The following is a 23,763-nucleotide window of genomic DNA, read 5'->3' as shown; positions in this document are numbered from 1 at the left end:
GCTGAGTATCTGAGGAAAGCGGGGAGAGAGAGGGTTTTAGAGGATGGAGCCAGAGGTGTTGCTCAACGCCCAGGCCCCTAGGCGGCAGGCCCTCCTCCCTCGGGCCCAGAAAACCAAACTCCCCGCCGGCCTCTCTCCTTCCATCACCTCTTTTCCTCATCGTTAGAAATGGTGTGTCTGTAAGAGGAAGAAAGAAGTCTGTAACAAATTTGCTAAGCCTGGGGTCCCTGACCACCCAGCACAATTGTCTAGGTTGCTGTCCCCTCCAAAGCTGGCACAGGGAGAGAGGAGAGGCAGACGGGGTGGGGTGGGGGGGCTGCTGCTGACGCATCGCATCTGGGAAGGACCATCACTGAAGGACAGACTCTCTCCCGAGGTCGTGAGAGTTGCAAGGACAGGACCCAAAGCCCAGGCCTGAATGCAAGACCGTGGACAAGACCCGGAAACTAGGAGGGACCCCAAAGCTGGGAAGGGAAGATGCCAAACCAGATGGACTAAAATGCCAGGGCTGGGCCCCAGAAGTCAGGGAGGAGCCCAAACGCTGGGAAATAAACGCTGCAGCTGCAGAGGGAGCCTGGAAGAACAAGGAACGGGGCGGCAGAGGGCGCCCTCGGGGCTGCGGAGGGGCCGGTCCCACTCACTGCATCTCTTCCAGGTGGGTCAGCTGCCGCTCGGCCAGGTGCCGCTCGCGGGCCTCATAGGTGGCGCGGTCCCGCCCAACCCAGGCCCCCAGCTGGATCAGCTCCTGCTCCCAGGGTGTCATGCCCATGAGCTTCTTGGAGCGGAAGTCCTCCAGCTGCCGGCTGACGGCTGCCTGCTGGGTCTGCACCACCTCCTGCACGAACTGCCGCTGCACGTCCTCGGAGAGGAGATCGAGCCGCGTGCGGTCTGCAGGGACAGGGGCCAGTCCCGGGGGTCGTGACTCCCCTCCTACCCCTCGACGCTGACAGCTTTGCTTCCTTGGGCTGTGGTGGCCATGAAGAAGGAAGATCAACCCCCTGTCCTGGGAGCACGAGAGTGCGGCCTCCCTCCCGGGGCGCTCCTGGCCCCTGCTAGAGAACACTTCCTCAGCCCCAAATCCCCTCTCTTCTCCTTACCAAGTTCAAAGGCCACGGTGGGAGGGACCGACACCCGCAGAATCTGCTCAGGGGAGAGAATGGAGTGAAGGGGAGGACTCCGCAGTGAAGGGGGCAGTGTTGGGATCAATGGGATGGCAGCCCAAGCACCAGTGGGTACGATGCTCTAAGGGGAGGGAGCAGTGGAGGGGGGGGGTCAGGCTGGCACAGGGTCTCCCCAGACCAGGCCGCCCTTCACGTTGCCCTCAGCAGGCTGGAGGTTGGGAGGAGCAGGCTGGCTGTCCAGGGTGAAGGGGACGGGGGATGGGGCCCCCTCGAAGGGGTCTCTCACCGCACACTTATCCAGGAAGCTGTGGCAGAAGTCGCCGAAGGCCTTCTTGGCCTCCTTGGGGCCCAGTGAGCCCAGTATGTCCGCGTGCAGGCAGCAGAGCTGGGGGAGACAAAGCGTGACCCATCCTCCTCCCACCCCACCCAGACCGCACTGCCCCCTGGAACGCCTCAGGGCGCAAACCCTCTGTGAAGTGCTCCCTGATGTCCCCCATCCCCGTACCAGGACCCCGCCTGCCTCCTCAGGCCACCACGGCTTTCGTTCATTTTCTCTCCTGTGAAATGGTTCCTTGGTCCGTCTTCTCTCTGCTGCTACTACCGCCTCCCCCAACTACAGCAAGCGGGCTGGGTGTGTACCCGACGCTGTGCAAACTCTTTAGCCGCATTAACCTGTTCGGTCACGGGGAGGACTACCGTTATCCCATTTTACAGATGAGAAAACAGCTAGTAAGTGACGAAGTTCGGACTGGATCTCAGGCAGCCTGTCTCTACTGCTCCCCATTGCCTAGCAATACCGTGAGTTACTTGAGGGCGTGTGTGTGTGTGTGTGTGTGTGTGCGCGCGCGCGCGCGCGTGTGTGTGTGTCTGTGGCAGGGGGGACGTTCTGATTCATCTGTGTCCCACACAGGGCCTAGTACACAGCGGCACTGGGCACATAAACAGGAGGACGTGGGCACTCACTCACTCACTCATTCATCAAGCACTCCTTTAGGTCGCCTACATGGCAGTCCTATGCTGGGTGACACTGGCAATGCTGTGGGGCCTCCAACCTGTCCTGGCTCCTGGGGGACTCTCATCAGGTAAGGGACATGGTCTCTGTGTGCTAAGGACTCACCCCAGTAATCTACGCCTGCCCCCTCCCCACGCCCCCATAAAGCAAAACTCCATCAGAGGCCAACAGGAAGCAGCCCAAGGGACCACAGCTATCTCCTGGCCCCTCCCCTAGCCAAGGGGGTGAGGAAACAGCACGAGGACAACTCTCAAAATGCCGAAGGCCATCTGGGTCACCTGAGCCGAACCCCTGGCCCCGGCCAGGCCTCAGTTTCCACATATGTAAAGGGACAGGGCAGGGCTTCCCTGGTGGCGCAGTGGTTGAGAATCTGCCTGCCAATGCAGGGGACACGGGTTCGAGCCCTGGTCTGGGAGGATCCCACATGCCGCAGAGCAACTAGGCCCGTGCGCCACAATTACTGAGCCTGCGCGTCTGGAGCCTGTGCTCCGCAACAAGAGAGGCCGCGACAGTGAGAGGCCCGCGCACCACGATGAAGCGTGGCCCCCGCTCGCCACGACTAGAGAAAGCCCTCGCACAGAAACGAAGACCCAACACAGCCAAAAATAAATAAATAACTTACTAAACCCCTCCCCCCAACATCTTCTTTAAAAAAAAAAAAAAAAAAAAGGGGCACAGCAGTCAGCACAATCCCTGGGCTAAATTCCAGGAGTTCAAATTCTAGAAACCCTCAGGCTCAGCAGGGGGACTCCCCTGCCCAGAGCGCCAGAGCCTCCGTGCACCAGGGGAGGGGTAGCCACTTTTCTGGCAATTTCCTGATTGCCTGCCAGTTTCTGAAGCTTTGGTATCAGTCGATACACTCTTCTCTCTGCACCCCCCAGGGCCTCCCTCCCTGACACTTCCATCAGTCTCCTTGTTTTCTGGAGGGATCTACCACGCATTTCCTGTACAGAGCACTGCCCTAGGCTAAGCCCAGCTCCCAGCCTGCGCTGGGCTGCACGGGGTCTTCTTGGGACGGGACCCTGGTCCACAGAGCCCCCTCCAGCCCGTGTTGTGGCTTCTCCCTCCCCAAGTCACCTGCTGCGTTCTCTAGACTCTGCAGGTGTCTCCCAGATGGCACGGCTCTGCATGCACACCTCCCCGGTATTTTCTGCCCGATAACAAGTTTTCCGGGTCATCCGTTACATTCCCTCTGCCTCGTGGGCTGCTTGTAGCAGTTTCCTTGTTTCTGGGCCAGAGCCTACTGTGCCACCTAGACCCGAGGAGGCTAATGGTTTTCTCCCAACCACCAGCTCTGAAGGACTGACTGGTGGCACGTGCAGAGAATTTGATTTCCAGAGTCTGTGAAAAGGCGCTGTCACTGATGGGTGATGCTGCCGTGGGCACGGAACGGGGCCGGGGGCATGGTTTCCGCCAGGCTGCTGGATTCTCTGCTGCTCTGCGAGACTCTGCAGTGCCTACTCTCCCGGGCTGCGCCCACTGCTCAGAAATTTACACGGGGCACCTGCAACCTTGTCTGCATCCCGTGGTGGGCTTCCTGGCTCTCAAGCTGTGCGCTCTGGATCCCGCCTGGCTCATCCTCGCTGGTCTAACGCACTGAGCACTGTGGCTGGTCCCATCCCTGTCCCGCCCCGCCTCGCGCCGGCCCAGCCCCGCCCTCACCAGGGGTCCCGGCTCGAACTGCATGGCCACGTGCTGCAGGAGGGCCATGAGGTGGGCCGGGCGTCGCTTCACCTGATCCAGGCTCTGGAACTGGTTGTTTTGCTCCTCGGGGTTCTGGGGGTGAGAGAGTGGGGAGCAGAGGAGGGGCTTGGGGCTTGACCCTCCCTCTTCCCTGGCACTTCCCGATGGATCCAAGCTGGCAGGTGGGGTGCTGATGGTGTCTCTGCTGTGATGGTGGCAAGTCAGGGGTTGGGTTGGATGGATGAGATTTAATGTTACAATGGTGGGTGAAGAGGACAGAAATCAGGAGAGATGGAATGAGGATCTGTGCTGTAATTAGGAGGCGGGGGCAGCGATAAAAACGGGGGTTAAACAGGGTGAGAGTCTGTGCTGTAATGGGGGAGGCATTGAGGATGGGGTGAGGGGATGAGGAAGGAGGTACCAGGAAGATTAAAGAAAGAGAGATGGGCAGTGAGAGGAGGCCGAGTGACAGCATCTGAAGACACAGAACAGGACCCAAGGTGGGAGAGGGGACACTGAGGTCGGGACTTGAGGGCTGGAGCCCCAGGGAGCCTGGGACAGAAGCTTTCCCACCCCACCTCCCTCTCACCGTCTTCAGCTCATTCTCAAAATCCTCGTCCTCAGCCCCGATGATGCAGACGGGCACCAGGCCAGGCCGGGGGGGCCCTGGGGCCTGTGGAAGGGGAGGGATGGCTTCAGCCCACAGTGCTCCCCACCGCACAGCCCCCCAGTCCCCTCACCCCTCCGCTCTCTCCGCTCTCTCCACTCACCGCCCCTCGGGCAACGTCTTCGGCCTCCATGGGCTCTGCAGGGCTGGGGGAAGAGGAGGGGCCGCGGTTAGAGGGGTGGGAGAGGGCGGCCCAGGGCGGTTACTCACAGATTCCTGGCCCAGGTGCCAAGGTGAGTAAACAGCCTCCACCGCCATCGCGGCCTCCACAGCTCAATGGGGCCTCTGTGTGGCGACAAAGAGCCCTTCAGAGGCCAGCCAGGGCAGGGAGCCCAAGGACAGGGAGCCTTGTGGGTGGTGGAGGGTGGCGGGGGTGGGGGGGGGGGGTGGGGGGTGGGGGGTGTGGAGCTGAGGCCAGGAGCCTGGGTCCGTGAGAGAGCTGTGGCCCTGAGAGCCTGCGATTTCGGGTCCCCGATGGGCTGGGGGCTGAATCCGGAGGAGGCAGGGCCGGTGGGTGAGCAGAGGTGGAAAGGCTAAAGGGGAGCTGGGAGGGAGATAATTGGGGCATGGGGGCTCTGCTCTGACCTGTGACAGGCTTGGGGCAGGATGCTGCCTCTGAACCCACCAGCCCTGCTTCCTGTGACAGGAAATCACAATGGCAAAACCCCCAACCCCCAACTCTCTCCACACGAGAAAACCAAACTGTGAACCCTCCTCCCTCAGGACCAAGAGTCCTCGACCCCACTTCCTCCCCTCAGGGACCTGGCATCTTTCCGGCTTCCATCCCAGAAAACAAGGGATGGTCCTCAGAGAGCTCATCCCAAGGGGTGTCTATCTCTCTCACCCTGTGTCCACCTGTCCCGTCTGTCTGTGTGTCTGCCGGCTCGCCTCTCCCCAGCTGCCTCTCCACTGAATCTGCCTCATGCCTTTGACTCTCTTCTCCCTGTTTCTTCATTTTCTCTCGCCTTTCCTTCAGACCTGTCTCATTTTCCCACTGTCCCTGCCTCCCCTCTGCTAGGTCCCACCCCTGCTTCTCTTGCTCCCTGTCCTTCCCCCCAGCCTCTGCCTGTCTCCCCACATCTGGTTCCTGCAGCCACTGTCCCCGTACCTGTCTGCGTCACTGTCTCACTTGCTGTCTCTCGTCTCTCTCCCTCCCATCTCTCGCTGTCTCTCCCATCTTGTCTCCCTTAGAATCTCCACTTCTCCCCGCGTCTTCCCACTGACATCTTCTGTGTCCTTAATTAGTCTGACTAATGCCACTCGAGCCCGTGTCAGGTGGGAAGGCGCTGTGGAAACAGGGGTGGGGTGGACCAGTGCGAGGGGGTTCTCCCCACAGCCCAAAGCTATTTATAACCCTAGTCGCTGCGGACCCACCCTTCTCCCTCTTCCACAGGCCGCCTCCCTAGCACTCAATAAATGGCAGCTGGGATTTTGATTATGATCATTAAACAATGATGCTTTCTGGAGTGTCCAAATGCCATCCTATGGGTTCACCCAAGCAGGCCTCATTTTTATTCTTTTCCATAAAGTGTATTTGTTCAACATCCAAGCTTGGGTGACTTAAGATCTGAGCATTGTTAAATGTTCACATAAATAAATTTGCAAAACAAGGCAGAAAAATAATAGTAATTTATTATGAGAGCTGAACTTACACCACACTTACAGTGTGCTAGGCACTGCCCTAAGTGCTTCTCACAGAGTAAATCACTGAATCCTCAAAACCACAAGCACCCCCATGCTATTATCACTCCCATCCGAGATAGAAAACCTTCACCGGGGACTTCCCTGGTGGTCCAGCGGTTAAGACTCCGTGCTCCCAATGCAGGGGGCCTGGGTTCGATCCCTGGTCGGGGAACTAGATCCCGCATGCTGCAACTAAGACCTGGCACAGCCAAATAAATAAATATTGAAAAACAAAAGAAAGAAAGAAAGAAAAAGAAAACCTTCACCAGGCCATCAGCTGCAACTTCTGGGCTGGAAAGCATGACCATGGACATGGAGGGTCCCTGCTCATCCCGCTCAGGGGTGGAAAAGTTTGACAGAAGCAGGGAAGATTCCAAAAGGGCAAAGGTGAGGACACACACGTTATCTGAGCAAATGCTTACGTGCCAGGCAGGCCCCAGAACATGCAGTTGATATGTATTATCTCTTTTATTCCTCAGCACAATGATAGGAAATAATAGTTAACACTTAAGTGCCATTAAATACGTGCCAGGAACAGTATTAATGCTTGATAGATATTAACTCAATCCTCTCAGTGACCCTGTGAAATCAGTCTTCTTCTTATTATTAACCCCATTTTACAGAGGAGGAAACTGCAGCACAGCTCATAAGAGGCAGAGCCAGGATTCCGACCCAGGCAGTCTGGCTCCAGAATTTATGCATTTAACTCCCAGAATGTACGGCTTTGGAGAATGGGGAATCCCCACCCCGACCTTAGGAAACTGAAATTTGAACCAAAGCTGAGACACATCAGGTTTCCCTATGGTGTCTGGGAGTGAGGGGTATGTGGGCACTGTGGCCTGGGCAGGAGTGCAGATTGGACTCAGCTGCCCCACAGAGGCCTGGGGCTCAGAGAGGATTTGGGAGGGGGCTGGTTGCTTAGAAGATGGGGCGTGGTCCCACAAAGGCTACAGAATGATGGGTTGAAGTGGTCAGATGGATCTAAAGGCAACTGACAAGCCCGGGGGTCCAGCAGAGGGGGTGTTATGTGCATGGGGCTGTGGAGACGAGGGCAGGTTCAGAAGGTCCTCTAGGGCGGGGGTCCTAGAGCAAAGCGGGCATGTGTGAGGACTACATGGGTGCCTGGGTTCTATGCAGGGCTCAGGGTCTATAAGATATTGAGTGGATGAGCCCGGTCTCCAAGAACCTCTAGGAGCCGTAAGAACCTAAAATACTGAGTAGTCAAGGTGAGCCCTTGGAATGCATAAGGACCCAGATTCTAACTGACATATAATGGGTCTACAAGGATCCTTGGATCACACAGGATCATAAGTCCTTAAGGGGAAGAAGCCAGTTTACGGGATCTCTGGAGACTTAAAAGGGGACCAGAATTCTATAGGGGAGTGTGGTGGTCCCCGAGACCCAGGATCTACAGGGCCCCGGATTCTAGAGGATGCTATTGATCTATGGAAACCCCACATCTGTAAGGAGCCGGACCTCCATGGGGCGGCGGGGAGGGGGGGGCAGCAGGAACCTGGAGGGTCTGTAGGACCTTGTAATTTACATGGAGCGTGGCGGGTCTACACGAGCCCCAAATCATATGTAGGACGTGGCGGGTGTACACGGCCCCAAATCCTACAGGGAACGTGGCAGTGTGCATGGTCAGGGATGCTGGGGAGGACGTGTGGAGTCAAGGTGTGACGCCCGCCGGGGTCCGCGTCCCTCACCTGCTCCGGGTCGGAGGAGAAGCACCGCTGCTGCCAGAACCGAAGCCTCCGCGCGCCGGCTCCGGGCTCCCCCACCCCCGCCTCCGAGTCGCTCTAGCCACCCCAGAGTCCACCTTTGCTTCCAGCTCCACTCCTCCCGTCAGCCGCTCTAGCCCGCTCCTGCCAGGCTCCAGCCTAGGAGACTCTACTCCTCCTGCCGGCCGCTCTAGCTCTCCACTGAGCCACGCTGGCCAGATAGGGCCGCTCTGGCCTGCACCGAAGCCTCCGCGCGCCGGCTCCGGGCTCCCCCACCCCCGCCTCCGAGTCGCTCTAGCCACCCCAGAGTCCACCTTTGCTTCCAGCTCCACTCCTCCCGTCAGCCGCTCTAGCCCGCTCCTGCCAGGCTCCAGCCTAGGAGACTCTACTCCTCCTGCCGGCCGCTCTAGCTCTCCACTGAGCCACGCTGGCCAGATAGGGCCGCTCTGGCCTGCCTTGGAGGGCTGGCGTTTCCGTATCTCGACTGTCCCCGTCACTCTCCTGGGCCCCGCCCCCTGCCCCCTGCCCCCCACCCCCAGGCCAGAGGTGGGGATGGTTCCAGCCCCCAGACCAGTGCTCAATCCGAGAACACCGAGTCGCCCCGGCCCTTAGCCCCCAGACTGGGATCCCCACCCCATCTTTCCACCCTAACTTGGGACCGTTTGAATTCCCAACGCTCGTACATTAATTCTCCCCGCACTGCCCCCCACCCCGCCCCACACTTTCCGCTGGGGCCGCAAAGCAAAAATCCTGGGTTTGAGCATACCTTCCCAACTGACATGCAGTGGAACCTGGAAAAAGTAATTAACTCTCCCTGGGCCTCAGTCTTCCCATCTGTACAATGGGAAAAAATCTCCAGTTCTGTCCCCCTGCAACCCATCTCCCAGGGTATAACTCATGACCCAGAAAAAGACCTTTCCAAAAAATGCTTTCAAACGCGTTCTGCAACTTTCAGCTTCACAACGGCCTATGACCCTGTTATTGTCGCTTTTCCTTTTGGGTGGCTCTAAAGCATGCGGGGTTGGAGGACGGCGCTTAGCTGAAAGCACCTGCGAGTTCGAATCCCAACTCCACTCGGTCTCACGATGTATGTGACCTGGGACGAGTCGGTTTTACTCCCTGGGCCTCAGTTTCCCCACCTGTGCAATGGGAGTGATCATCTGTCCTCCGCCAGACAGTTGGGAAGCCTTGACCCCCGGCTCGCAGCCCTCATCTCACCTACTGGGCACTGAGCAAGTATTAGCTCTCCTCTCTTTGTCCCCTTTGACAGATGGAAAAACTGAGGCCCAGGGAGGGGCGCCTGCTGGCTCAGCGGGGCCGGGAGGAGGCCCCTTCACTGCCGGCAGCGCCCAGCCCCCTCCCTCCTCCTCCCCACTTCCCCTAGCAGCCGAGGGGAGAGAGGCCGGGCGGGGCCAGGGACGGTGTACCTGGTGTCCGCGCGGGGAGGTGACCGGCGGGGCGCCCGAGGTCGGGCTCGGCGATCCCGGGCCCGGTGTCCCGGCTCCCGCTTCCTGGCTCTGGCGGGGCAGGAAGTTGGGGCGTTTTTCCGGAGGCCCCCGCCCCGCCGCCCCTCCCCGCTTCCTGCCCGCGCCCCGGGCCCGCCCGGCACCTCCGCCTCCTTCCCCTTCTCGCCGCCAGCCCCGCCCCCTCCTTTTCCCCGCTCCGCCCGGGACCCGCCCGACCTCTGCCGGCTTAGTCCTTCTGCCCGTACGCAGGGCGCGGGTTCCACCTTTCTCATGTATGTCTGGCGTCGGCCATCACCTCCCTGGCGAGGCAGGGGGCCCTGCGTCCGCCTCAGTCTGCGCAGCAGCCGCCCCTGCTTTCCGTTTCTGTGTGTCTCTTGGTCTTCCTCTCTTTTTTTTTGCCTTTGTGTGTTTCTGTCCGTGTTCCTCTCTTTGTGTCTGTCTCTCTTTTTCCGTTGAGGTCTTTCCTTCCCGCTCCCAGGCCCCTGCTTCTTCCCGTTGTCTTTTCAACTCGTTGTCACTTTCTTCCTCGGAGCCTTCTCTCCCCATCTCTGGGTCTGTATCTTTCTGCATCGCCATCAGTCATTTCCCCAACTGTTGCTTTCCCTAGAGTCTCAGGGGGGTCAGCCTCTCGATGTCCATTTTTCTATGGACCCTTCTTTCCTTCCTGTCTCTTCCTGCTGTCTCTCTGTCTCTGATGCCCTTTCTCCTCAGTGCCTTTCAATTCACTTGCTCTGTCTCTCCATCATTATCCTTGTCTCGATTTCCCTCCCCTCTCTAGCTCAAAAACTCTGTATCTCTGTTCCTCTCTGTCAACCGCCTCTGGATTTCCCCACCATCCCCAGTTTAGGGCCACAGACTCTCCAAATCCCGCTTCTACAAGTCCACTCCCAGAGAACAGGTGTGGCCATGGTCAGAATTTGGTACCAGTCTCACCTGACAGTCCACTGTGTCTTTGGGACTTAAATATGCATAAATGAATATGGTTACCTGGGCCCCCTATGTGTCCCCCTCTGCTCAGGCACATGGCCTGGGTTGGGGCCCTTCCCAAGACACTTCCTGGTTCTTTCAGGGGACAGCCAAGACTGGCTACCTGGTCCCAGGTGTGGAGAGTGGTCAGGAGCTGGGGGAGGAGGGGGCTGAGGTCCTGGAACCTCTGGGTCCCAGAGGAGGAGGGGGAGTGGTCCCCATGAGATCCGTGACTCCTGCGAAGGTCTGCAGTTGGGAAGCATTTATTATCACTAAGTGGCCATGACAGAGCAGGGAGCGGGGAGGTGACACTAATGAGGCTGCTACAATCAGCTCCCCTAGAAGCAGTGACTAAGGGCTCATTACCCGCTGGATGAGGGGGAGCCTGGGAAAGGCAGTAAGGGGAGGATTGAGTTAGGGTGTGGGGAGGGGATGAGGACGGTCTAGAGGGAAGAAAAGTGGCCACTCCCAAGGGGGAAGTTGAGTCAGGATACTCCCAGGAAAGATTGTGAAAAGAGAGCGGGTTCCAGGGAAGTGGGGTGAGACACGGTTTGGGTGCCCAGCTGGTGGGGCAGCCCGGCTGGGTCACGGCTTCTCTAGCTGAACGTCTCCGATGTGGAGGCTACCCACATCCTGGTAGGTGCCCTGGAGGCCCCGGGAGATGTCCTCATACATGGAGCAGTCATCAAGGTTCAGGCCCTGGGGTGGAAACGGGGTGGTGAGCCTCAGGGCCCGGACGCCTGGGTCCCTGCTCCCCGGCCAACCTCAGGGAGGAACCCCGTAAGAGCCCCACCCACAGACACGCACCTGCCCCCACCTTCCACTCACCTCATAAAGATTTTCATCTTCATAGTCATCCTGGACATCTGCCCCGAATTTCATGTTCTGCCACCGTTTCTGTTGGGGGATTGGGAGCCTCCGTGAATAGGGGAGAGAATGTGTTTTCAGACCCTCATGGAGGCCAGGAGGTGCTTTAGCAGAAAGGGTAAGGGACATGCCCAGAGCTACATGTCCTGTAAGTGGCAGGTCTCTCTGGGTCCAAGCCAGTGCCCTTCGGGCTGTTGCCACTGCCTGTTTTTCTCCACGAATAACAACAACAATAATAGTAAATGGCTGTAGTTGCCCTGCGCCCCAAAGAGAGACTGGTGCTGGCCAGAGACTCTGGGAGGACACCAGCCCCCATCTTCCCTGGCCTTGGCTACATCTGGAGGCTACGGCACTCCTGGGTAGACGGGGAGAGCTGGACATCTCTGTGGGGGGCAGGGAATGTGAGGACAACCCTGGGGGGAGACTGAGCCAGGATGCCCCTCCGGGCCCAGCGCCATGTAAAATGCTTTCCTTATATTAAATTCCTGACCCCCTCACAGCCCTATGAGGTGGGTGCTGCCATTCTGTCAAGTTTTAGGCGGGACCCTCAGACTCAGGGGGCCGCTGGTCCCCGGCGTGGCTCACCCTGAACAGCAGCAGCGTCCCAGGCACCACAGCGCAGATCAGTAGGATGATCCCCTCGGCTGTGATAATGTTGTTCTTGGTGCCCTCTCCCATGTCCAGGAAGGGCCTGGGGAGTGGCTCTGTGAGGAGGGAGTGCCGCTCAGAGCCCAGCGCCTCGAGTCCTCCCCTCGCCTCCTGGCCACACCCCCATCGAGGCCCAAGACCACTGAAGTCCCCACCTTGCAGGTGAGAAAATCAACCAGCCACCGTGTGTGAGCCAGGGAGTGAGGATGCCCGAGATGCAGGAGCTCAGGCACTGGCCCCCCCCCCCCCCCCCCCCCCCCACCCCGTCACCGGTGAGGAAGCCAGTGGCCCCAGCTGTGGAGTGGTGTGCACTTACCACGCACGCGGAGGTAGGTCCCACAGGAGCGCTGGACCTTCTGGCCTTCCTTGACTTGGCACCTGTACATGCCCCTGTGGCTCTTGTTCACCTGCTGGATGATCAGCTCGCCCTTGGGGCCCGGGCTTGAGAGTGCCATCATAGGGGGCCACGTGGAGTTGCCCTGGAGGATGCGCCACCATGTGATGTTGGGGTTGCTGCCATTGTGTCTGCACAGGAGGCGGACCTCGTCCCCAATGCTCACCGTCACTGATGGTGGGCCCCAGTCCACCCACAGGGCCTGGCACCTGGGGCCTGCGGAGAGGCAAATGCGTGAGGGACCGTGAATGGAGACACAGGCCCAGCCCGGCCCCTGCTTCTGCAGCGCTCCTGGCTGTGTGTGTGCATGTGTGTGTGGCGGGGGTGTGTGCAGAAGAGTGTGAGTGACACACTGCTGGGGGGTCCCCACTCGCCTCTCCAGAGCCACCTCCTGCCACCCTCTCCATACCTGCTCCGAGCTTCGGCCCCACTGAGCTCACTGGCACTTGGATAGTCGGGTCCCCGGTGCTAGCAGTGCCCCGGGCCAGGCAGCTCTTTCTAGAATCAGTTTGGGCATCACCTCCTCCTGCAGGCCTTCCTAGATTATTTTCTCACCCTAGCCCCAGCCTGGCCACACACCTGGCGCTTTATATATTGTGTATAACTGTCACAGAACCCTTAGACATCAGTTCTCTCATTATCCCATTTTACAAGGGTGACAGCTGAGGCCCAGGGCGGCAGGAGTGGCTCAGGGGTTCGAACCCTGGCCCCCTGGCCCTGGGCCGCTTCCTGCCGGTTCATGAGCCTGTCCTGCCCTGTGACCCTGGGCCCGCCCCTCGTCCTCCGTTTGCGTAACTTTGTGTGTGTCAAGCTGGGGGCCAGGGGTGAGTTCAGTGTTTTGGCTGGGCTGGGCGTTAGGGGAGGGCCTCAGCTAGGTGGCTGGCGGGAGGGGGCTGGGTGGCCCAGGCTGGGGAAGCCCCAGTTCTTGTGCCACTATCCACCCCCCCACCGCCCCCTCGCTGCCCTCGGGCCAGTCCACATGGCTGTCTGTGGCAGGAGGAGGAGAGAGGTGGCGGCAGAGGCAGCAACCTAAGGGTCACGGACTCCAAACTCAGCTCCCAGTGGAAATTTGGGGTGACTGGCCACCTCTCTAAACTCCTCTGTCAAACGGGGTGGTCACAGCCCTGCCAGCTGGCATTGCGTGGGAGAGGAAGGGGGAAGGTGACCGGCTCCCACAGCACTGAGAAGGGGTTCCCTACCTAGGGGATGGTGATTGGGATTCAAGGCAGAGAAGGCGAAAAGCTTTTTCTCCCCTGAAACTGAGCACGACCCACAGTCCCCTCCCTGCCCCCAGCTCTGGAGCTCAGTCAAGGGCAGCCTAATTTCCTTATTTTGATCTGGGGGGATGAGGGGGTGCGGAAGGTGTCTCTCGCCCTGCCTCCCCCACGGAGGATGCCCCTTCAACTTCTCTGAGCCCCCCTCCAGCCTCCCGTTGGCCCGCTTGGGACGGTCAAGCAGATGCAGTTTCTACGGGGTGTTTTCTAGCCCCCTCCTGTCAGCTCCTCTCCCGTCCCCACTGCCTGGGCCCTCTCAACAGTCTCCCGGTTCCCCCCCACAACTCCCCCCAGCACCTGCCTGTTGACCACGTACCCATGCCAGTAGCGAAGATCAAGAGAAGAAAGATGGTGGCACGCAGGGTTCGGCGGGCTTGGGGACCCCCAGGCATCTTCTCCCAGTGGGTTGTTTTGTCTGGGTGGCAGCGGCCCTGGGGTACCAGATCCCACCTCGGCCGAGCCCCAAACCCCGCCCCACTTCCTGCCCAGCCCTTCGGAGGAGATGGGCTCCACTGGCCCCGCTGCCGGGTCCTTTGGTTGTCAGGCTGGGGGCAGCCCCTACCAGGAGGCTTCAGGCCGTGAGTGGAGAGGAACTGCTCCCTGCACCTGTGGCCGCCACAACTCCCCCGAGAGGAGGCTGCTTGGGTAGGGGGAAGAGATTGGTTTAAGGCCTGGCTCGTCACTGGAAAGGAAGCCCGAGGGAGCCAGAGTTCGGGGTGCCTGCTGCGCACAGGTGGTCAGGGGACGCGGGTGGCTCCGAGCCTGGTCTTTGCCTCTCACTGGCCTTGGGCAAAACTTGTCCCCCTCTCCGAGCCTCCGTGTCCTCCCTCCTTGGGGTTGGAAAAGAGGATTTAAAGAGGTTGTGCATGCACAGCACTGAACACAGGGCCTGGCACGTAGTAGGTGCTCAGTGAATGTTAGTTACTATTAATGCTCATGAGGAATACATGAGGCAGTTCCACCAGCTCCGTGACTAGGTGGTGGCTTCCCTTTCCAAGATTTGGCATTTTTAATTCAAGAGATAAGGATAAAAATATCTCCCTGATGTTGTGACATAAGTTGATGTTCCCGACACCGAAAGGGCCACGATGGGCTCTTTCTTGGTGTTCTTTCATTTCAGCCTCTCCACAAGTGGGCAAGGTAGGCCACCCCCCATTTTACAGTGGAGGAAGCTGAGGCCATCACAGAGAGGGAACACCATCACTGTTACTTGCCCAGTTTATACAGTCTGGTGGTGGAGCAGGGATTCCAAGTCACTTATGTGTGACCAGCTTCCTTTGAGCATTATTGTAGGTCAAGTGGGAGGAAAATACATGCGCGCGCACACACACACATAAGGATACACCATGAAAAAATTCATGGCAGGGAGATTTTTGGTAGCAAAAACTGGGAAACAGACGAAAAGCCCATTTACAGGAGAAGGGATGCATAAATTGAGGTATAGTCAGTCAATGGAGTAGCACACAGCAGGAGAAGAGGCCGAGCTTTGCTTGTCAACATGGCTGCATCTCAGAAACAAGAAAATGAGAAGAAATGTACTATGACAGGATCCAGCTGGCTTGTTTTAAAAAGGCAAAACAACAGCGTGTGCTGTTAGGGACACATGTGTCTACAGTAAAGGTGTAAACGCATGCAGGGGAGTGATACCCCACTCCTGAGACGGGTTACCTCTGGGGGAAGCAAGGAGGTTGCGACTGGGAAGGGTACACAGAGGGCTTTGTCTGTCTTAGTTTTATGTCTTGCTTTACTTTTTAAGTTGGGTGGCGGGTTCATGGGTCTTATTTATTTATTTATTTTGGCTGCGCGCGGTCTTCGTTGCTGCGCGCGGGCTTTCTGTAGTTGCAGCGAGCGGGGGCTACTCTTCATTGTGGCGCATGGGCTTCTCATTTTGGTGGCTTTTCTTGTTGCGGAGCACGGGCTCTAGGCGTGCGGGCTGCAGTAGTTGTGGCTCGTGGGCTCTAGAGCACAGGCTCAGTAGTTGTGGTGCATGGGCTTAGTTGCTCCACGGCACGCGGGATCTTCCCGGACCAGGGCTCGAACCCGTGTCCCCTGCATTGGCAGGTGGATTCTTAATCACTGCGCCACCAGCGAAGTCCCATGGGTCTTTGTTACACTATTATGTATATGTACTGTTTTGCATGCTTGAAGTATTTTGTAATTTTAAAAAAAGGTGCAACTGTCACCCACACAGAACATGGGCCTCAAGAGTTCACACCTCCTGGGTTTGAATCTCAGCTCTGGTCATCTGAGCCTCAGTTTCTCCTCCTGTAATCTGGGCATAACTTCCCTACCTGTGAGGCTGTAAGAATATCACAGTGTGCTTAGCACAGTTCCTAGGACACAGTTCCTCTTCTCTGGCCCTTGGGCCTTCCCTCCTTCCCTCCAGGGACCCAGGTGTTCTGTTGGGTCCCTCTCTGTACAGCAGGTCATTAGCCCCTCTGTACTAAAGTTCTTCCTATAACTCCCATGTAGGAACAAGTCTGGATCCAGACGCTGCAGCCCTTAGGAATTCACCTCCTTCAGCATCCTTCCTGGCTGAGCCGGTTTCCAGGCAGGCCCTCGACTGCCTCCCAGTGGCTGAAGGGGCGCAGCCGCCGCATTGCAGGCCCTCTCAGGCTCGCTGGCCTGTCTGGGCACCTCCACCTCCCGCTTACCCAGCACCCTGGTATCTGGCACTGCGTGAGCAAACCAGACGCTTGGCATTGCATTCCCAGGACGAGTCTGGGAAATATCTTCATCCTCAATCAGCAAAAGAGGAAACTTAGGCCCCAAACAAGGAGTGACTGGCTCAAGGCCATGCCCAGGGGTGTAACCCTTTGGGCCTCATTTTCCCCACTTCTAAGGGACAGTGCCCTGTAGTGGCTAGAGCCCAGGTCCAAATGCTGGCTTTGCCACCTCCTGGCTGTGGGACATCAGGCAAATTACCCAACCTGTGACTTATCTTCCCCATCTCCAAACTGCACTTTTTGGCACCTATTTCACAGAGTATTAAGTGATTTATTTATAAAGCACCTTGCACGTGGTAGGCTCTAGTCCAGTGTTATCAGATCTTCCAGCCCTGACAACTTCTAGGCTGGGGGGAAATGACACCTTCATTCCCCACTGGGTGCTGGGGACTCTTTAGTTTGATACTTTCCATTTTGAACATCTTGGTCCATCAGGTGTGCTTTGAGCCAAGACTCGGCATCTCCCCGAATCCCTCAGGTAGGAGTAAGCAGCTTTACAGGTAGGAGCAGAAGGCCGAGGGTAAGTTGCTCAAGGTCGCACAGAATTTTGGGCAGCGTCGGAATTTGAACCCAAGTCATTTGTTCAAAGCCAGGCTTGGCACTGAAAGGAAATGGCCTAGCCAGCTCAGGCCCAGCATCTTTGTTTTCCCCAAATGGGAGGTGGGCCAGGTCTCACGGGGTGGTAAGGGGACCCTTCCAAAGCTTAGCACCTACCTACTGGAAGCCCTTTGCATCTCCCACCAGGACCAGAAGACCAATCACAGGTGGGGCTCCCGTCCCATTAGTGCAGAGCCAATCACCATGCAGAACTGTGGTGGGGGGCGACACCGAGAGGGCCCTGGGAGCTTGGCCTCTATGCAGGGGCCATGCCCCTCCCTTTGGGAGGAAAGTAACAGCCCCCTGCCAGCTGGGTCCCTGCTGCAGCCTCAGCACTGCATCCCAATTCTTGCGGCAGGTACAGCTAGCTCCATCTCACAGCAGGGCCCAGGCCAGAGATCCCCAAAGTGAAGGCTCCCGTGTAGGTCAGGAAAAGGACGTGTACACTAGGCAGGTCACCTTGGGCTGGAGGCACACAAAGGACCACCCCGAGTGACGGCTTTCCTTGTACACGTCTTTCCAGAGAATCAGCACCTGAGCCCCAGGGCCCTCCTGTTTTGTTCCAGCAGGGTCCAAGGCTCCACGTGGGGCCACTGCTTGAACTTTCAGTTTCTTTTTCTGAGACCCGCAAAGGCAAGGTGTGGGAGAGGAGCAAGGGCCCCTGGGTCTTGCACCACCATCTCGCCCACTTGGGGCAGAACCGTGTGAACCTGGAAGGCCAGGCCTCAGGTTTCTGAGGCTGTTGAGTACCACAGCCATCCAGGAAAGGGCCTGGCCCCCACTCTTTCTCAAGGGAAGGGAAGTGCAGCGCAGCGCTCCTTCCTCTTGCCCGGCCTCCCCCCAATCAAGAGACCCAGACCAGGATTACGAACAAGGCAATTTATTAACCCAGCATCATTTGTTCTAATGCTTCTTGTTGGCAGCTGCCACCTGTGGGAAAAGATGGACAAATAGTTAAGATCAGTTGTGAGGTCTGTGTTCAAGCACTTCACAGTAGCTCCCCAGTAGCTATGGGACGCCAGGCACCCTGATTCGTGGTTTACATGTATTCATCTCATTCGATCCTCACAATCTTGGGTACCTCCCCATTTTACAGAAGGATAAAACTGGGACTCTCAAGGAAAGAGAGCGTTGTCGTGTGTTTCCAACATCTGCCCATTACTCCACACTGCTGTTTGTGCCAGGCCCTGCTCTGCCCTGGAAGAGCATCTGCCCTTCTCATTCCAGGCCACCCACAATCCCCAGAGGGCTGACATCCCCATTCTCTTCTGACACTTAAGTGACTCAACAGTCCAAGACTCCCAGGAGGCCTGAGTCAAGAGGAAAAACAACAATGGGTTCACGCCAGACCCTGGGGGCCTCTGTTGCCGTAGCTCATGGAATCCTCACCACCTCCCTCCGAGGTAGGCAAAAGCAGATCCCTCTACGGACGGGGAGCCTGGCTCCAGGTGAAGGGACTCTGGCCCAGGGTGTCTACAGTCAGCCAGCATCTGGAGGAGACCTGGGTTCTGAGGCACCCAACACTCAGTAAGCATGAAGACTAAGGAAGAAACACTGCAGCCAGAATCAGAAGGCTGACCCGGGAAGAGGGAGTCGCGTGTGCAGGAGAAGCCAGCCCTGCAGGAGAAGCCAGCCCGGCGAGCTGCACCGTGGGCCTCCCATCACCCAGGCACCTGCATTTTCAACCAGCCCCCACAGGAAGTCTGTCAGAAACGTTCTTTCTCCTGCACCCTCCTCCCCTGGGCTCTGCTCTCCAGGGGAGGAAACTCCCATCTGACAAAACCCAGGCTCCAGAAACACCCAGGCGGTGACTGAGGTACCCAGCCCTTACCTGTCCAGCGATTCTGTCCAGATCTCTCTGTCCCTGAGGTGTTAGTTTGCGGCCCCTGTGGGAGATAAGGGTCATATAGCCCCAGGTGAGTGCAGGCTCCCACCAGCGTCCCTGATCCCTCCCAGGCCTCTCCTGGACATGAGCCAGGCTTTCCAAGAAGGCACCTGGCCACAGGACCACATGACACCAAACAAGTCCCACTGAGGTCCCCAGTCGGCTGCATTCCAACAAGCTGGAGGCTGGAGTGGGAGCTCCCCTGGGAGCTGATGGGGTGCCGTTTGTGCAAGCATTAGATCAAAAGCCCCGAAAAATCAATTGGGAAAAGCTAACGAGCAGGCTAATGAAAGCGGACAGTCGCTAAATTACCTTCCTGGAGCCTGGAGTAGTTAGCCAGAGAGGTCGGGGGGAGGCCCCGCGCTGTGCGCTATTCTGAAGTATCCCCTGCCTGCCTGGGGGGCAGGTGCAGCTGTGCAGGACAGACCTGGCACCTCACTGCGTGGGTGGAGGGGGACAGTCCTTGATAACTTCATCATAGGGGATCTGGCCCCAAGGCTCCTCCGCACCCCCAGCTCCCTCCCCAACCCGCTTACCCATCTTGGTCCTTTTCCACCATTTTCAGCCCCTCCAGGGCCTGGAGGACCCGCCTGGCCACGCTCTTAGAGCCTCTGCTGAAGTGGCTGGGCATGACACCATTCCTCTGACGCCCCCCGTAGATCTTGGTCATGGAACCAACCCCAGCGCCGCCCCGGAGGTACAGGTGCCGTGCTGTGGAAGCTGGGTGGGAGGCAAGGGAGACTTGGGAACCCTTCTCAGGCAGAGAAGACGCTTCTCCACAGCTGAGGCAGCCTTAGGAAAAGGGCCTTGCTCAAGGTCACAAATCTAGTTGTGTGCGGCAGCAGATTCTCACCTCACCGTTTTACGGTCAGGGAAACTGAGAACGTGAGAATACACACCAAGCCCCAGTACCTGACCACCCCCCCCAGTTCAGGAGACTGGAGTGCACAGGTAGTGGAGGGACTGCCGTAGCCACGTGACCAGGCAGGCAACCCGCCCCCCCCCCACCGGGACCTGCTTAGCTGTTAGTGCCCAGCTGTGCTGTGAGGTGGACCTGAGGTTCTGTGGGGAGAGCCTAGCAAATGTTTAAGCCGTGACTGTCCCCCTTCATCTGCCTGGGAGCTCTGAAGGGCAGCAGAGCTGGAGAAGAGACCTACTGATCCTCCCACACCCCAGCCCTGGAGAGCTTGGGTAACAGTGGTAGCAGAACTGACATCCTATGCAACGGATGTTCCCAACCTGGAAGGTGCGTCACCCACTCTGTGGACTGGGATTCTGGTCCCTTGACTGGCTTGGGCAAGTCCCTCACCCACCCTGGCCAGCCTCCTCGGAAATCCTCTTCTGTTCAACTGCAACACTTGCCTGCCAGGCCCTATGCCGTCTGCTTTTCACTCTCTCCTATGAGGCAGTAACATGGCCTCAGGAGCCCGCCCGATACTGTGGCCTTGGCAAGTCACCTACCCTCACCTGAGAACCGGGACGAAAAGTACCTCATTGAGCGCTACTATGAAGATGCCATGAACGCGTCAGGTGCTACTTTCCTGGATGGAAAAGGTTAAACTCCACAGAGTACTCCTGGGCTCACGCCACAAGCTCTGTAGGGACAGCCCCTCCAGACGGTTCTGCTTTTCTACCTCAGGGGGCCACTGAGGTTTGAAGAACTGGGGCCCAGATGCTGGACATCACACAGCCCTGCCTGGCTGAAAGGTCAAAGGTAGGAATCCAGGTCACCGCAAAGAGCAGCACGTTAGATTCCCCTTAGTCCTGAACATGAACGGGGAGCCAAGGATTCATTCCTTCGATAATGACTTACTGCCAAGAGTCACGGGGCGCTGGGCCATCTCCATGACCCTCCAGTGTCATGAGCTGCGGGGAGGGGTAGGTGGAACTGACCAGGTGAGATAGGCTCCTCCTTCCCTCCAGCTGCCCCTCCCAGAGCAGTTCCTGCACACAACTTGTTCTCAGCCTCTCTCCTGCCCTCTAAGACCTCTCCGGATACAGCCACAGGCCTCAGGGGCCAACAGCGCAGCACAAACCATGGCCACTTCTCCAGGACCACTGAGCAGCCCCTCCCTGATACCACTGCCTTTGTCCTCCGCTTTAAAACCACTCTCCTTGGTTCTTTTTGTCCTCACCCCACCCCCTAGATCAAAGCTCTGACCCTCTTCCAGGCACCAAGCAGCCCACCCACTGCCAGATCAAGAGTCACCTGTTACAAGCCACCCCCCACAATCTTTCTGCCAAGAGCGACCTCATGGAAAACTCGCCTTTAAGACCAGTGCAAATGCCCAATGGCTACCACCATCCCTCCTGCACCTGTCTGGTCATGCCCTGGCTCTAGGTGGAGATCTGCTCTCCCACTTGGGCTGTGGAAGGCGTAAGAGCCTCACGAAGGGGGTAAGATGAACACTCCTAATTTCACGAACGCCCAGAAGAGGCTGCACACTAGAAATGAATCTTGCTGAACCAGGACAAGCGCTCAGCCCAGTCTCAGCACGGAAAGGGGCGGGCTGTCTGGCAGATGGGGTCTGAACCCGAACATTGCTCCCTGTCAGCTGTGACAGTCCACTCCCTTCAAGTGGTCTGTGCCATGGTACTAAGGGGGACAACTTACTTCAACCCTGAGCAGTGACTGGCAGAGAACAAACTCCAATAAAGCTCAACCTTGTTTCTCCCAGGGGGAGTTTCACATCTTTCTTAATGACGCATAAAATTACCTGGTGCAGGAGAATTCCCTGGTGGTCCAGTGGTTAGGACTCTAACCCTTTCACTGCAGAGGCCTGGGTTCAATCCCTGGTTGGGGAACTAAGATCTTGTAAGCTGAGCGTGCGCGCGCGCGCGCACACACACACACACACGCGCGCAAAAGCACTCAGGTGCCCCAATCCAACAGCTGCTCGCTCGCCGCTGGACACCTACTGAAACACACACTGTATTCTTATTCTTACCTCCCCCCGCCCCCGCAAGCAGACCCTTCTGAGCATTGAGGTCAAGAAGCCTGTCTAGGGCCACACTGCACCACTCCCCTTCAAAGCCCTGCCATGGTCCCCCCTTGACACTGCTCCTCCCCTTAGAGCACTCTCCCCACTCCCCTGAAACAGGCTCTTTCTATCTCTACACCTCACCCCTCACACACACTGCCCGCTACACCACTGCCTGGTCAGTGCTCACCCCTACAGATCTGCACCTCTTGCGGACCACCCTCAAGAAGGCCCTGCCATCTACCTCTGCCCTCTGTATCCCCCATATCTGAGGTCAATAGCTGTCCACACCGTGCTGGCTCTTATATGTCTCCAGAATTTGACCCCCACTGCCCTGTTGCCTTCACTGCCAGAGCTCAGCCTCCCAGGACAGGTCGCTATCCCACTGTGTTTTAGCCCCAAACCCCTGAGGGGGCCCACGATCCAGAGAAGGAAAAGCAAATATGGCGGACTGTGGTTTTGGAGTCAGCCTGCCACACCCTCCCACGGTCGTCACCGTCTGTATCTCACTTTCCTCCTGGGTAAATGACTATCTCCTATAACTCCACTTGTCCAGAGTATGGACTGACCAAACTAAGTGGGAGCACTCTAGACTCCAATAGAGGTCGGCAGACTTTTCCTGTAAAGGGTCAGAGAGTAGACCAGGTAGCCTGTGGCATCTGCAACTCTTGCCTATCATGATTTTATACAAACGGGCATGGCTCTGCCCCAACAACACACACACAACACACCCTGGTCTAGAACCCTTACACTGTGCCACTAGGGCAGCTGGGGAACTGAAGTCAAAAGCGAGCATTGGAAATGCCAAGGGAGAGCAGCAGGGCAGGCAGAGGACGCACACCCAGCGTAACGTGCTGGGGAAGGTGCGCAGTGGGCAGAAAGGGGCCACAGCAACTGTAGAGATGGCCGGCAGGCTCAACTCGGTGTGTGTTACCCAGGGTCCTTTCCCCATTTCCCCTTAATCTCTCCCCACCTAGAAAAATAAAGTACAAAATGCTGCCAAGGGGACAGAGCTGCCCCCACCTCCAATCACGACAAGAGTCGGGTAGACTGTGGCATCAGGAGCTGGCAGACCACAAGCATGTTAACCTCCCTGACATCAACTGCAAATCAGCAACCACCAGACCTACTTGGGAAGTTTTTGTTAGGTACAGTTTACACAAAATATGCATATTCACCTAATCAAAGAGGAAAAGCTATTAGATTCTTTCTCCTCATCTTAGATCCAAAGTTGCCTTGCTTGACCTATTGGCTCTTGGGGCATCACCAAAGAGCAGTTAGGACCAGACATGCCTTGCTTCCCAAGATGGGTGGATGACAGAGGTAGTGGTGGTCTCGTCCAGGCCCCATCACCACTGACTGTGTGCCCAGGGAGGTCAAGTCAGCTCCCCTTCACCAGACCCATTTTTCCTTACAAAAACATACAAGTGAGTAGACAGATATGCTACCCACCCCACTCATCTCACAGATTTGACCTTTCAGTCCTCAGGGGTCAGAGGCTGTGGCTGAGCGTGCTGGCCCCTATGCCCAGTCTAGGGCCTGAAAGATTGACCCACCAATCTACAAAATACTTCATGCTCCGAGGTGCTGGGCACCTTATACCAAGGCCAACTCTTCTCAAGGTCATTCTGGAGTTTTGTCCAAACTCTGCTTCCCACCTACAGACAAGCTCTGGTCAGGACAGAGCCCCCACTTCACACAGAACGGCTGAAGACAGGAGAGGCCGAGAGCCTTTAGTGAAGGTCCTGTGCAGAGGCTGCCACCTTGGCACAATCCAGCCTTGAACCCCATCCCCTACTCCCAAGGTAAGCCTCCATGGGGGTGACTGGAGAAACTTGAAACATCAAAGACAGATGAGGCAATACTAGCACTAGCACTATGCAACCAGGAGTTTCCCTGGTGGCGCAGTGGTTGAGAGTCCACCTGCCGATGCAGGGGACACAGGTTCGTGCCCTGGTCCAGGAAGATCCCACATGCCGTGGAGCGGCTGGGCCCGTGAGCTGTGGCCGCTGAGCCTGCGCTCCGCAACGGGAGAGGCCACAACAGTGAGAGGCCCGCGTACCGCAAAAAAA

At 57.6% G+C, this 23,763-nt stretch overlaps 3 protein-coding genes across 6 annotated transcripts in view; all 3 read right to left on the bottom strand.

Annotated features, from left to right (window-relative positions):
* Positions 1-9,400, bottom strand: part of ARHGEF1 (Rho guanine nucleotide exchange factor 1) — a 19,517-nt gene extending 10,117 nt beyond the window's left edge. Inside the window, exons 1-8 of one of the 3 annotated variants that reach the window (XM_007458588.1) lie at positions 9,315-9,400; positions 4,587-4,629; positions 4,406-4,489; positions 3,796-3,909; positions 1,408-1,506; positions 1,098-1,140; positions 642-888; positions 148-177 (exon numbers count right to left, since the gene is read on the bottom strand). In XM_007458588.1, the coding sequence (XP_007458650.1) occupies positions 148-177; positions 642-888; positions 1,098-1,140; positions 1,408-1,506; positions 3,796-3,909; positions 4,406-4,489; positions 4,587-4,616 (647 nt within the window). In that variant the 5' untranslated portion in view covers positions 4,617-4,629; positions 9,315-9,400. Of the gene's footprint in view, positions 1-147; positions 178-641; positions 889-1,097; positions 1,141-1,407; positions 1,507-3,795; positions 3,910-4,405; positions 4,490-4,586; positions 4,630-7,872; positions 7,981-9,314 lie in introns of those variants that run through there. The other 2 variants (XM_007458589.1, XM_007458590.1) reach the window with 2 other exon arrangements.
* Positions 9,401-10,566: 1,166 nt separating this feature from the next.
* Positions 10,567-13,913, bottom strand: CD79A (CD79a molecule). Of its 2 annotated transcripts, none has more exons than XM_007458586.1 (5): positions 13,819-13,913; positions 12,151-12,444; positions 11,772-11,890; positions 11,148-11,216; positions 10,567-11,018 (listed from the first exon to the last, which is right to left on the bottom strand). In XM_007458586.1, exons 1-5 carry the CDS (start codon positions 13,892-13,894, stop codon positions 10,905-10,907), a joined length of 672 nt encoding a protein of 223 aa, XP_007458648.1. In that variant the 5' UTR covers positions 13,895-13,913; the 3' UTR covers positions 10,567-10,904. The 2 variants fall into 2 exon arrangements, with proteins under 2 accessions (XP_007458648.1, XP_007458649.1); XM_007458587.1 differs by having other exon boundaries at positions 10,905-11,018; positions 12,262-12,444; positions 13,819-13,894.
* A 3,776-nt stretch (positions 13,914-17,689) lies between these two features.
* Positions 17,690-23,763, bottom strand: part of RPS19 (ribosomal protein S19) — a 7,701-nt gene continuing 1,627 nt past the window's right edge. The window contains exons 4-6 of the mRNA XM_007458585.1: positions 19,247-19,430; positions 18,657-18,711; positions 17,690-17,755 (exon numbers count right to left, since the gene is read on the bottom strand). Coding sequence (XP_007458647.1) covers positions 17,729-17,755; positions 18,657-18,711; positions 19,247-19,430 — 266 coding nt within the window. The 3' untranslated portion in view covers positions 17,690-17,728. The remainder of the gene's footprint in view (positions 17,756-18,656; positions 18,712-19,246; positions 19,431-23,763) is intronic.

The sequence above is a fragment of the Lipotes vexillifer genome, unplaced genomic scaffold (assembly GCF_000442215.2).
Source record: "Lipotes vexillifer unplaced genomic scaffold, Lipotes_vexillifer_v1.1 scaffold371, whole genome shotgun sequence".
Taxonomy (NCBI): Eukaryota; Metazoa; Chordata; class Mammalia; order Artiodactyla; family Lipotidae; genus Lipotes; species Lipotes vexillifer.
This window is presented reverse-complemented; position numbering and strand designations above follow the sequence as displayed.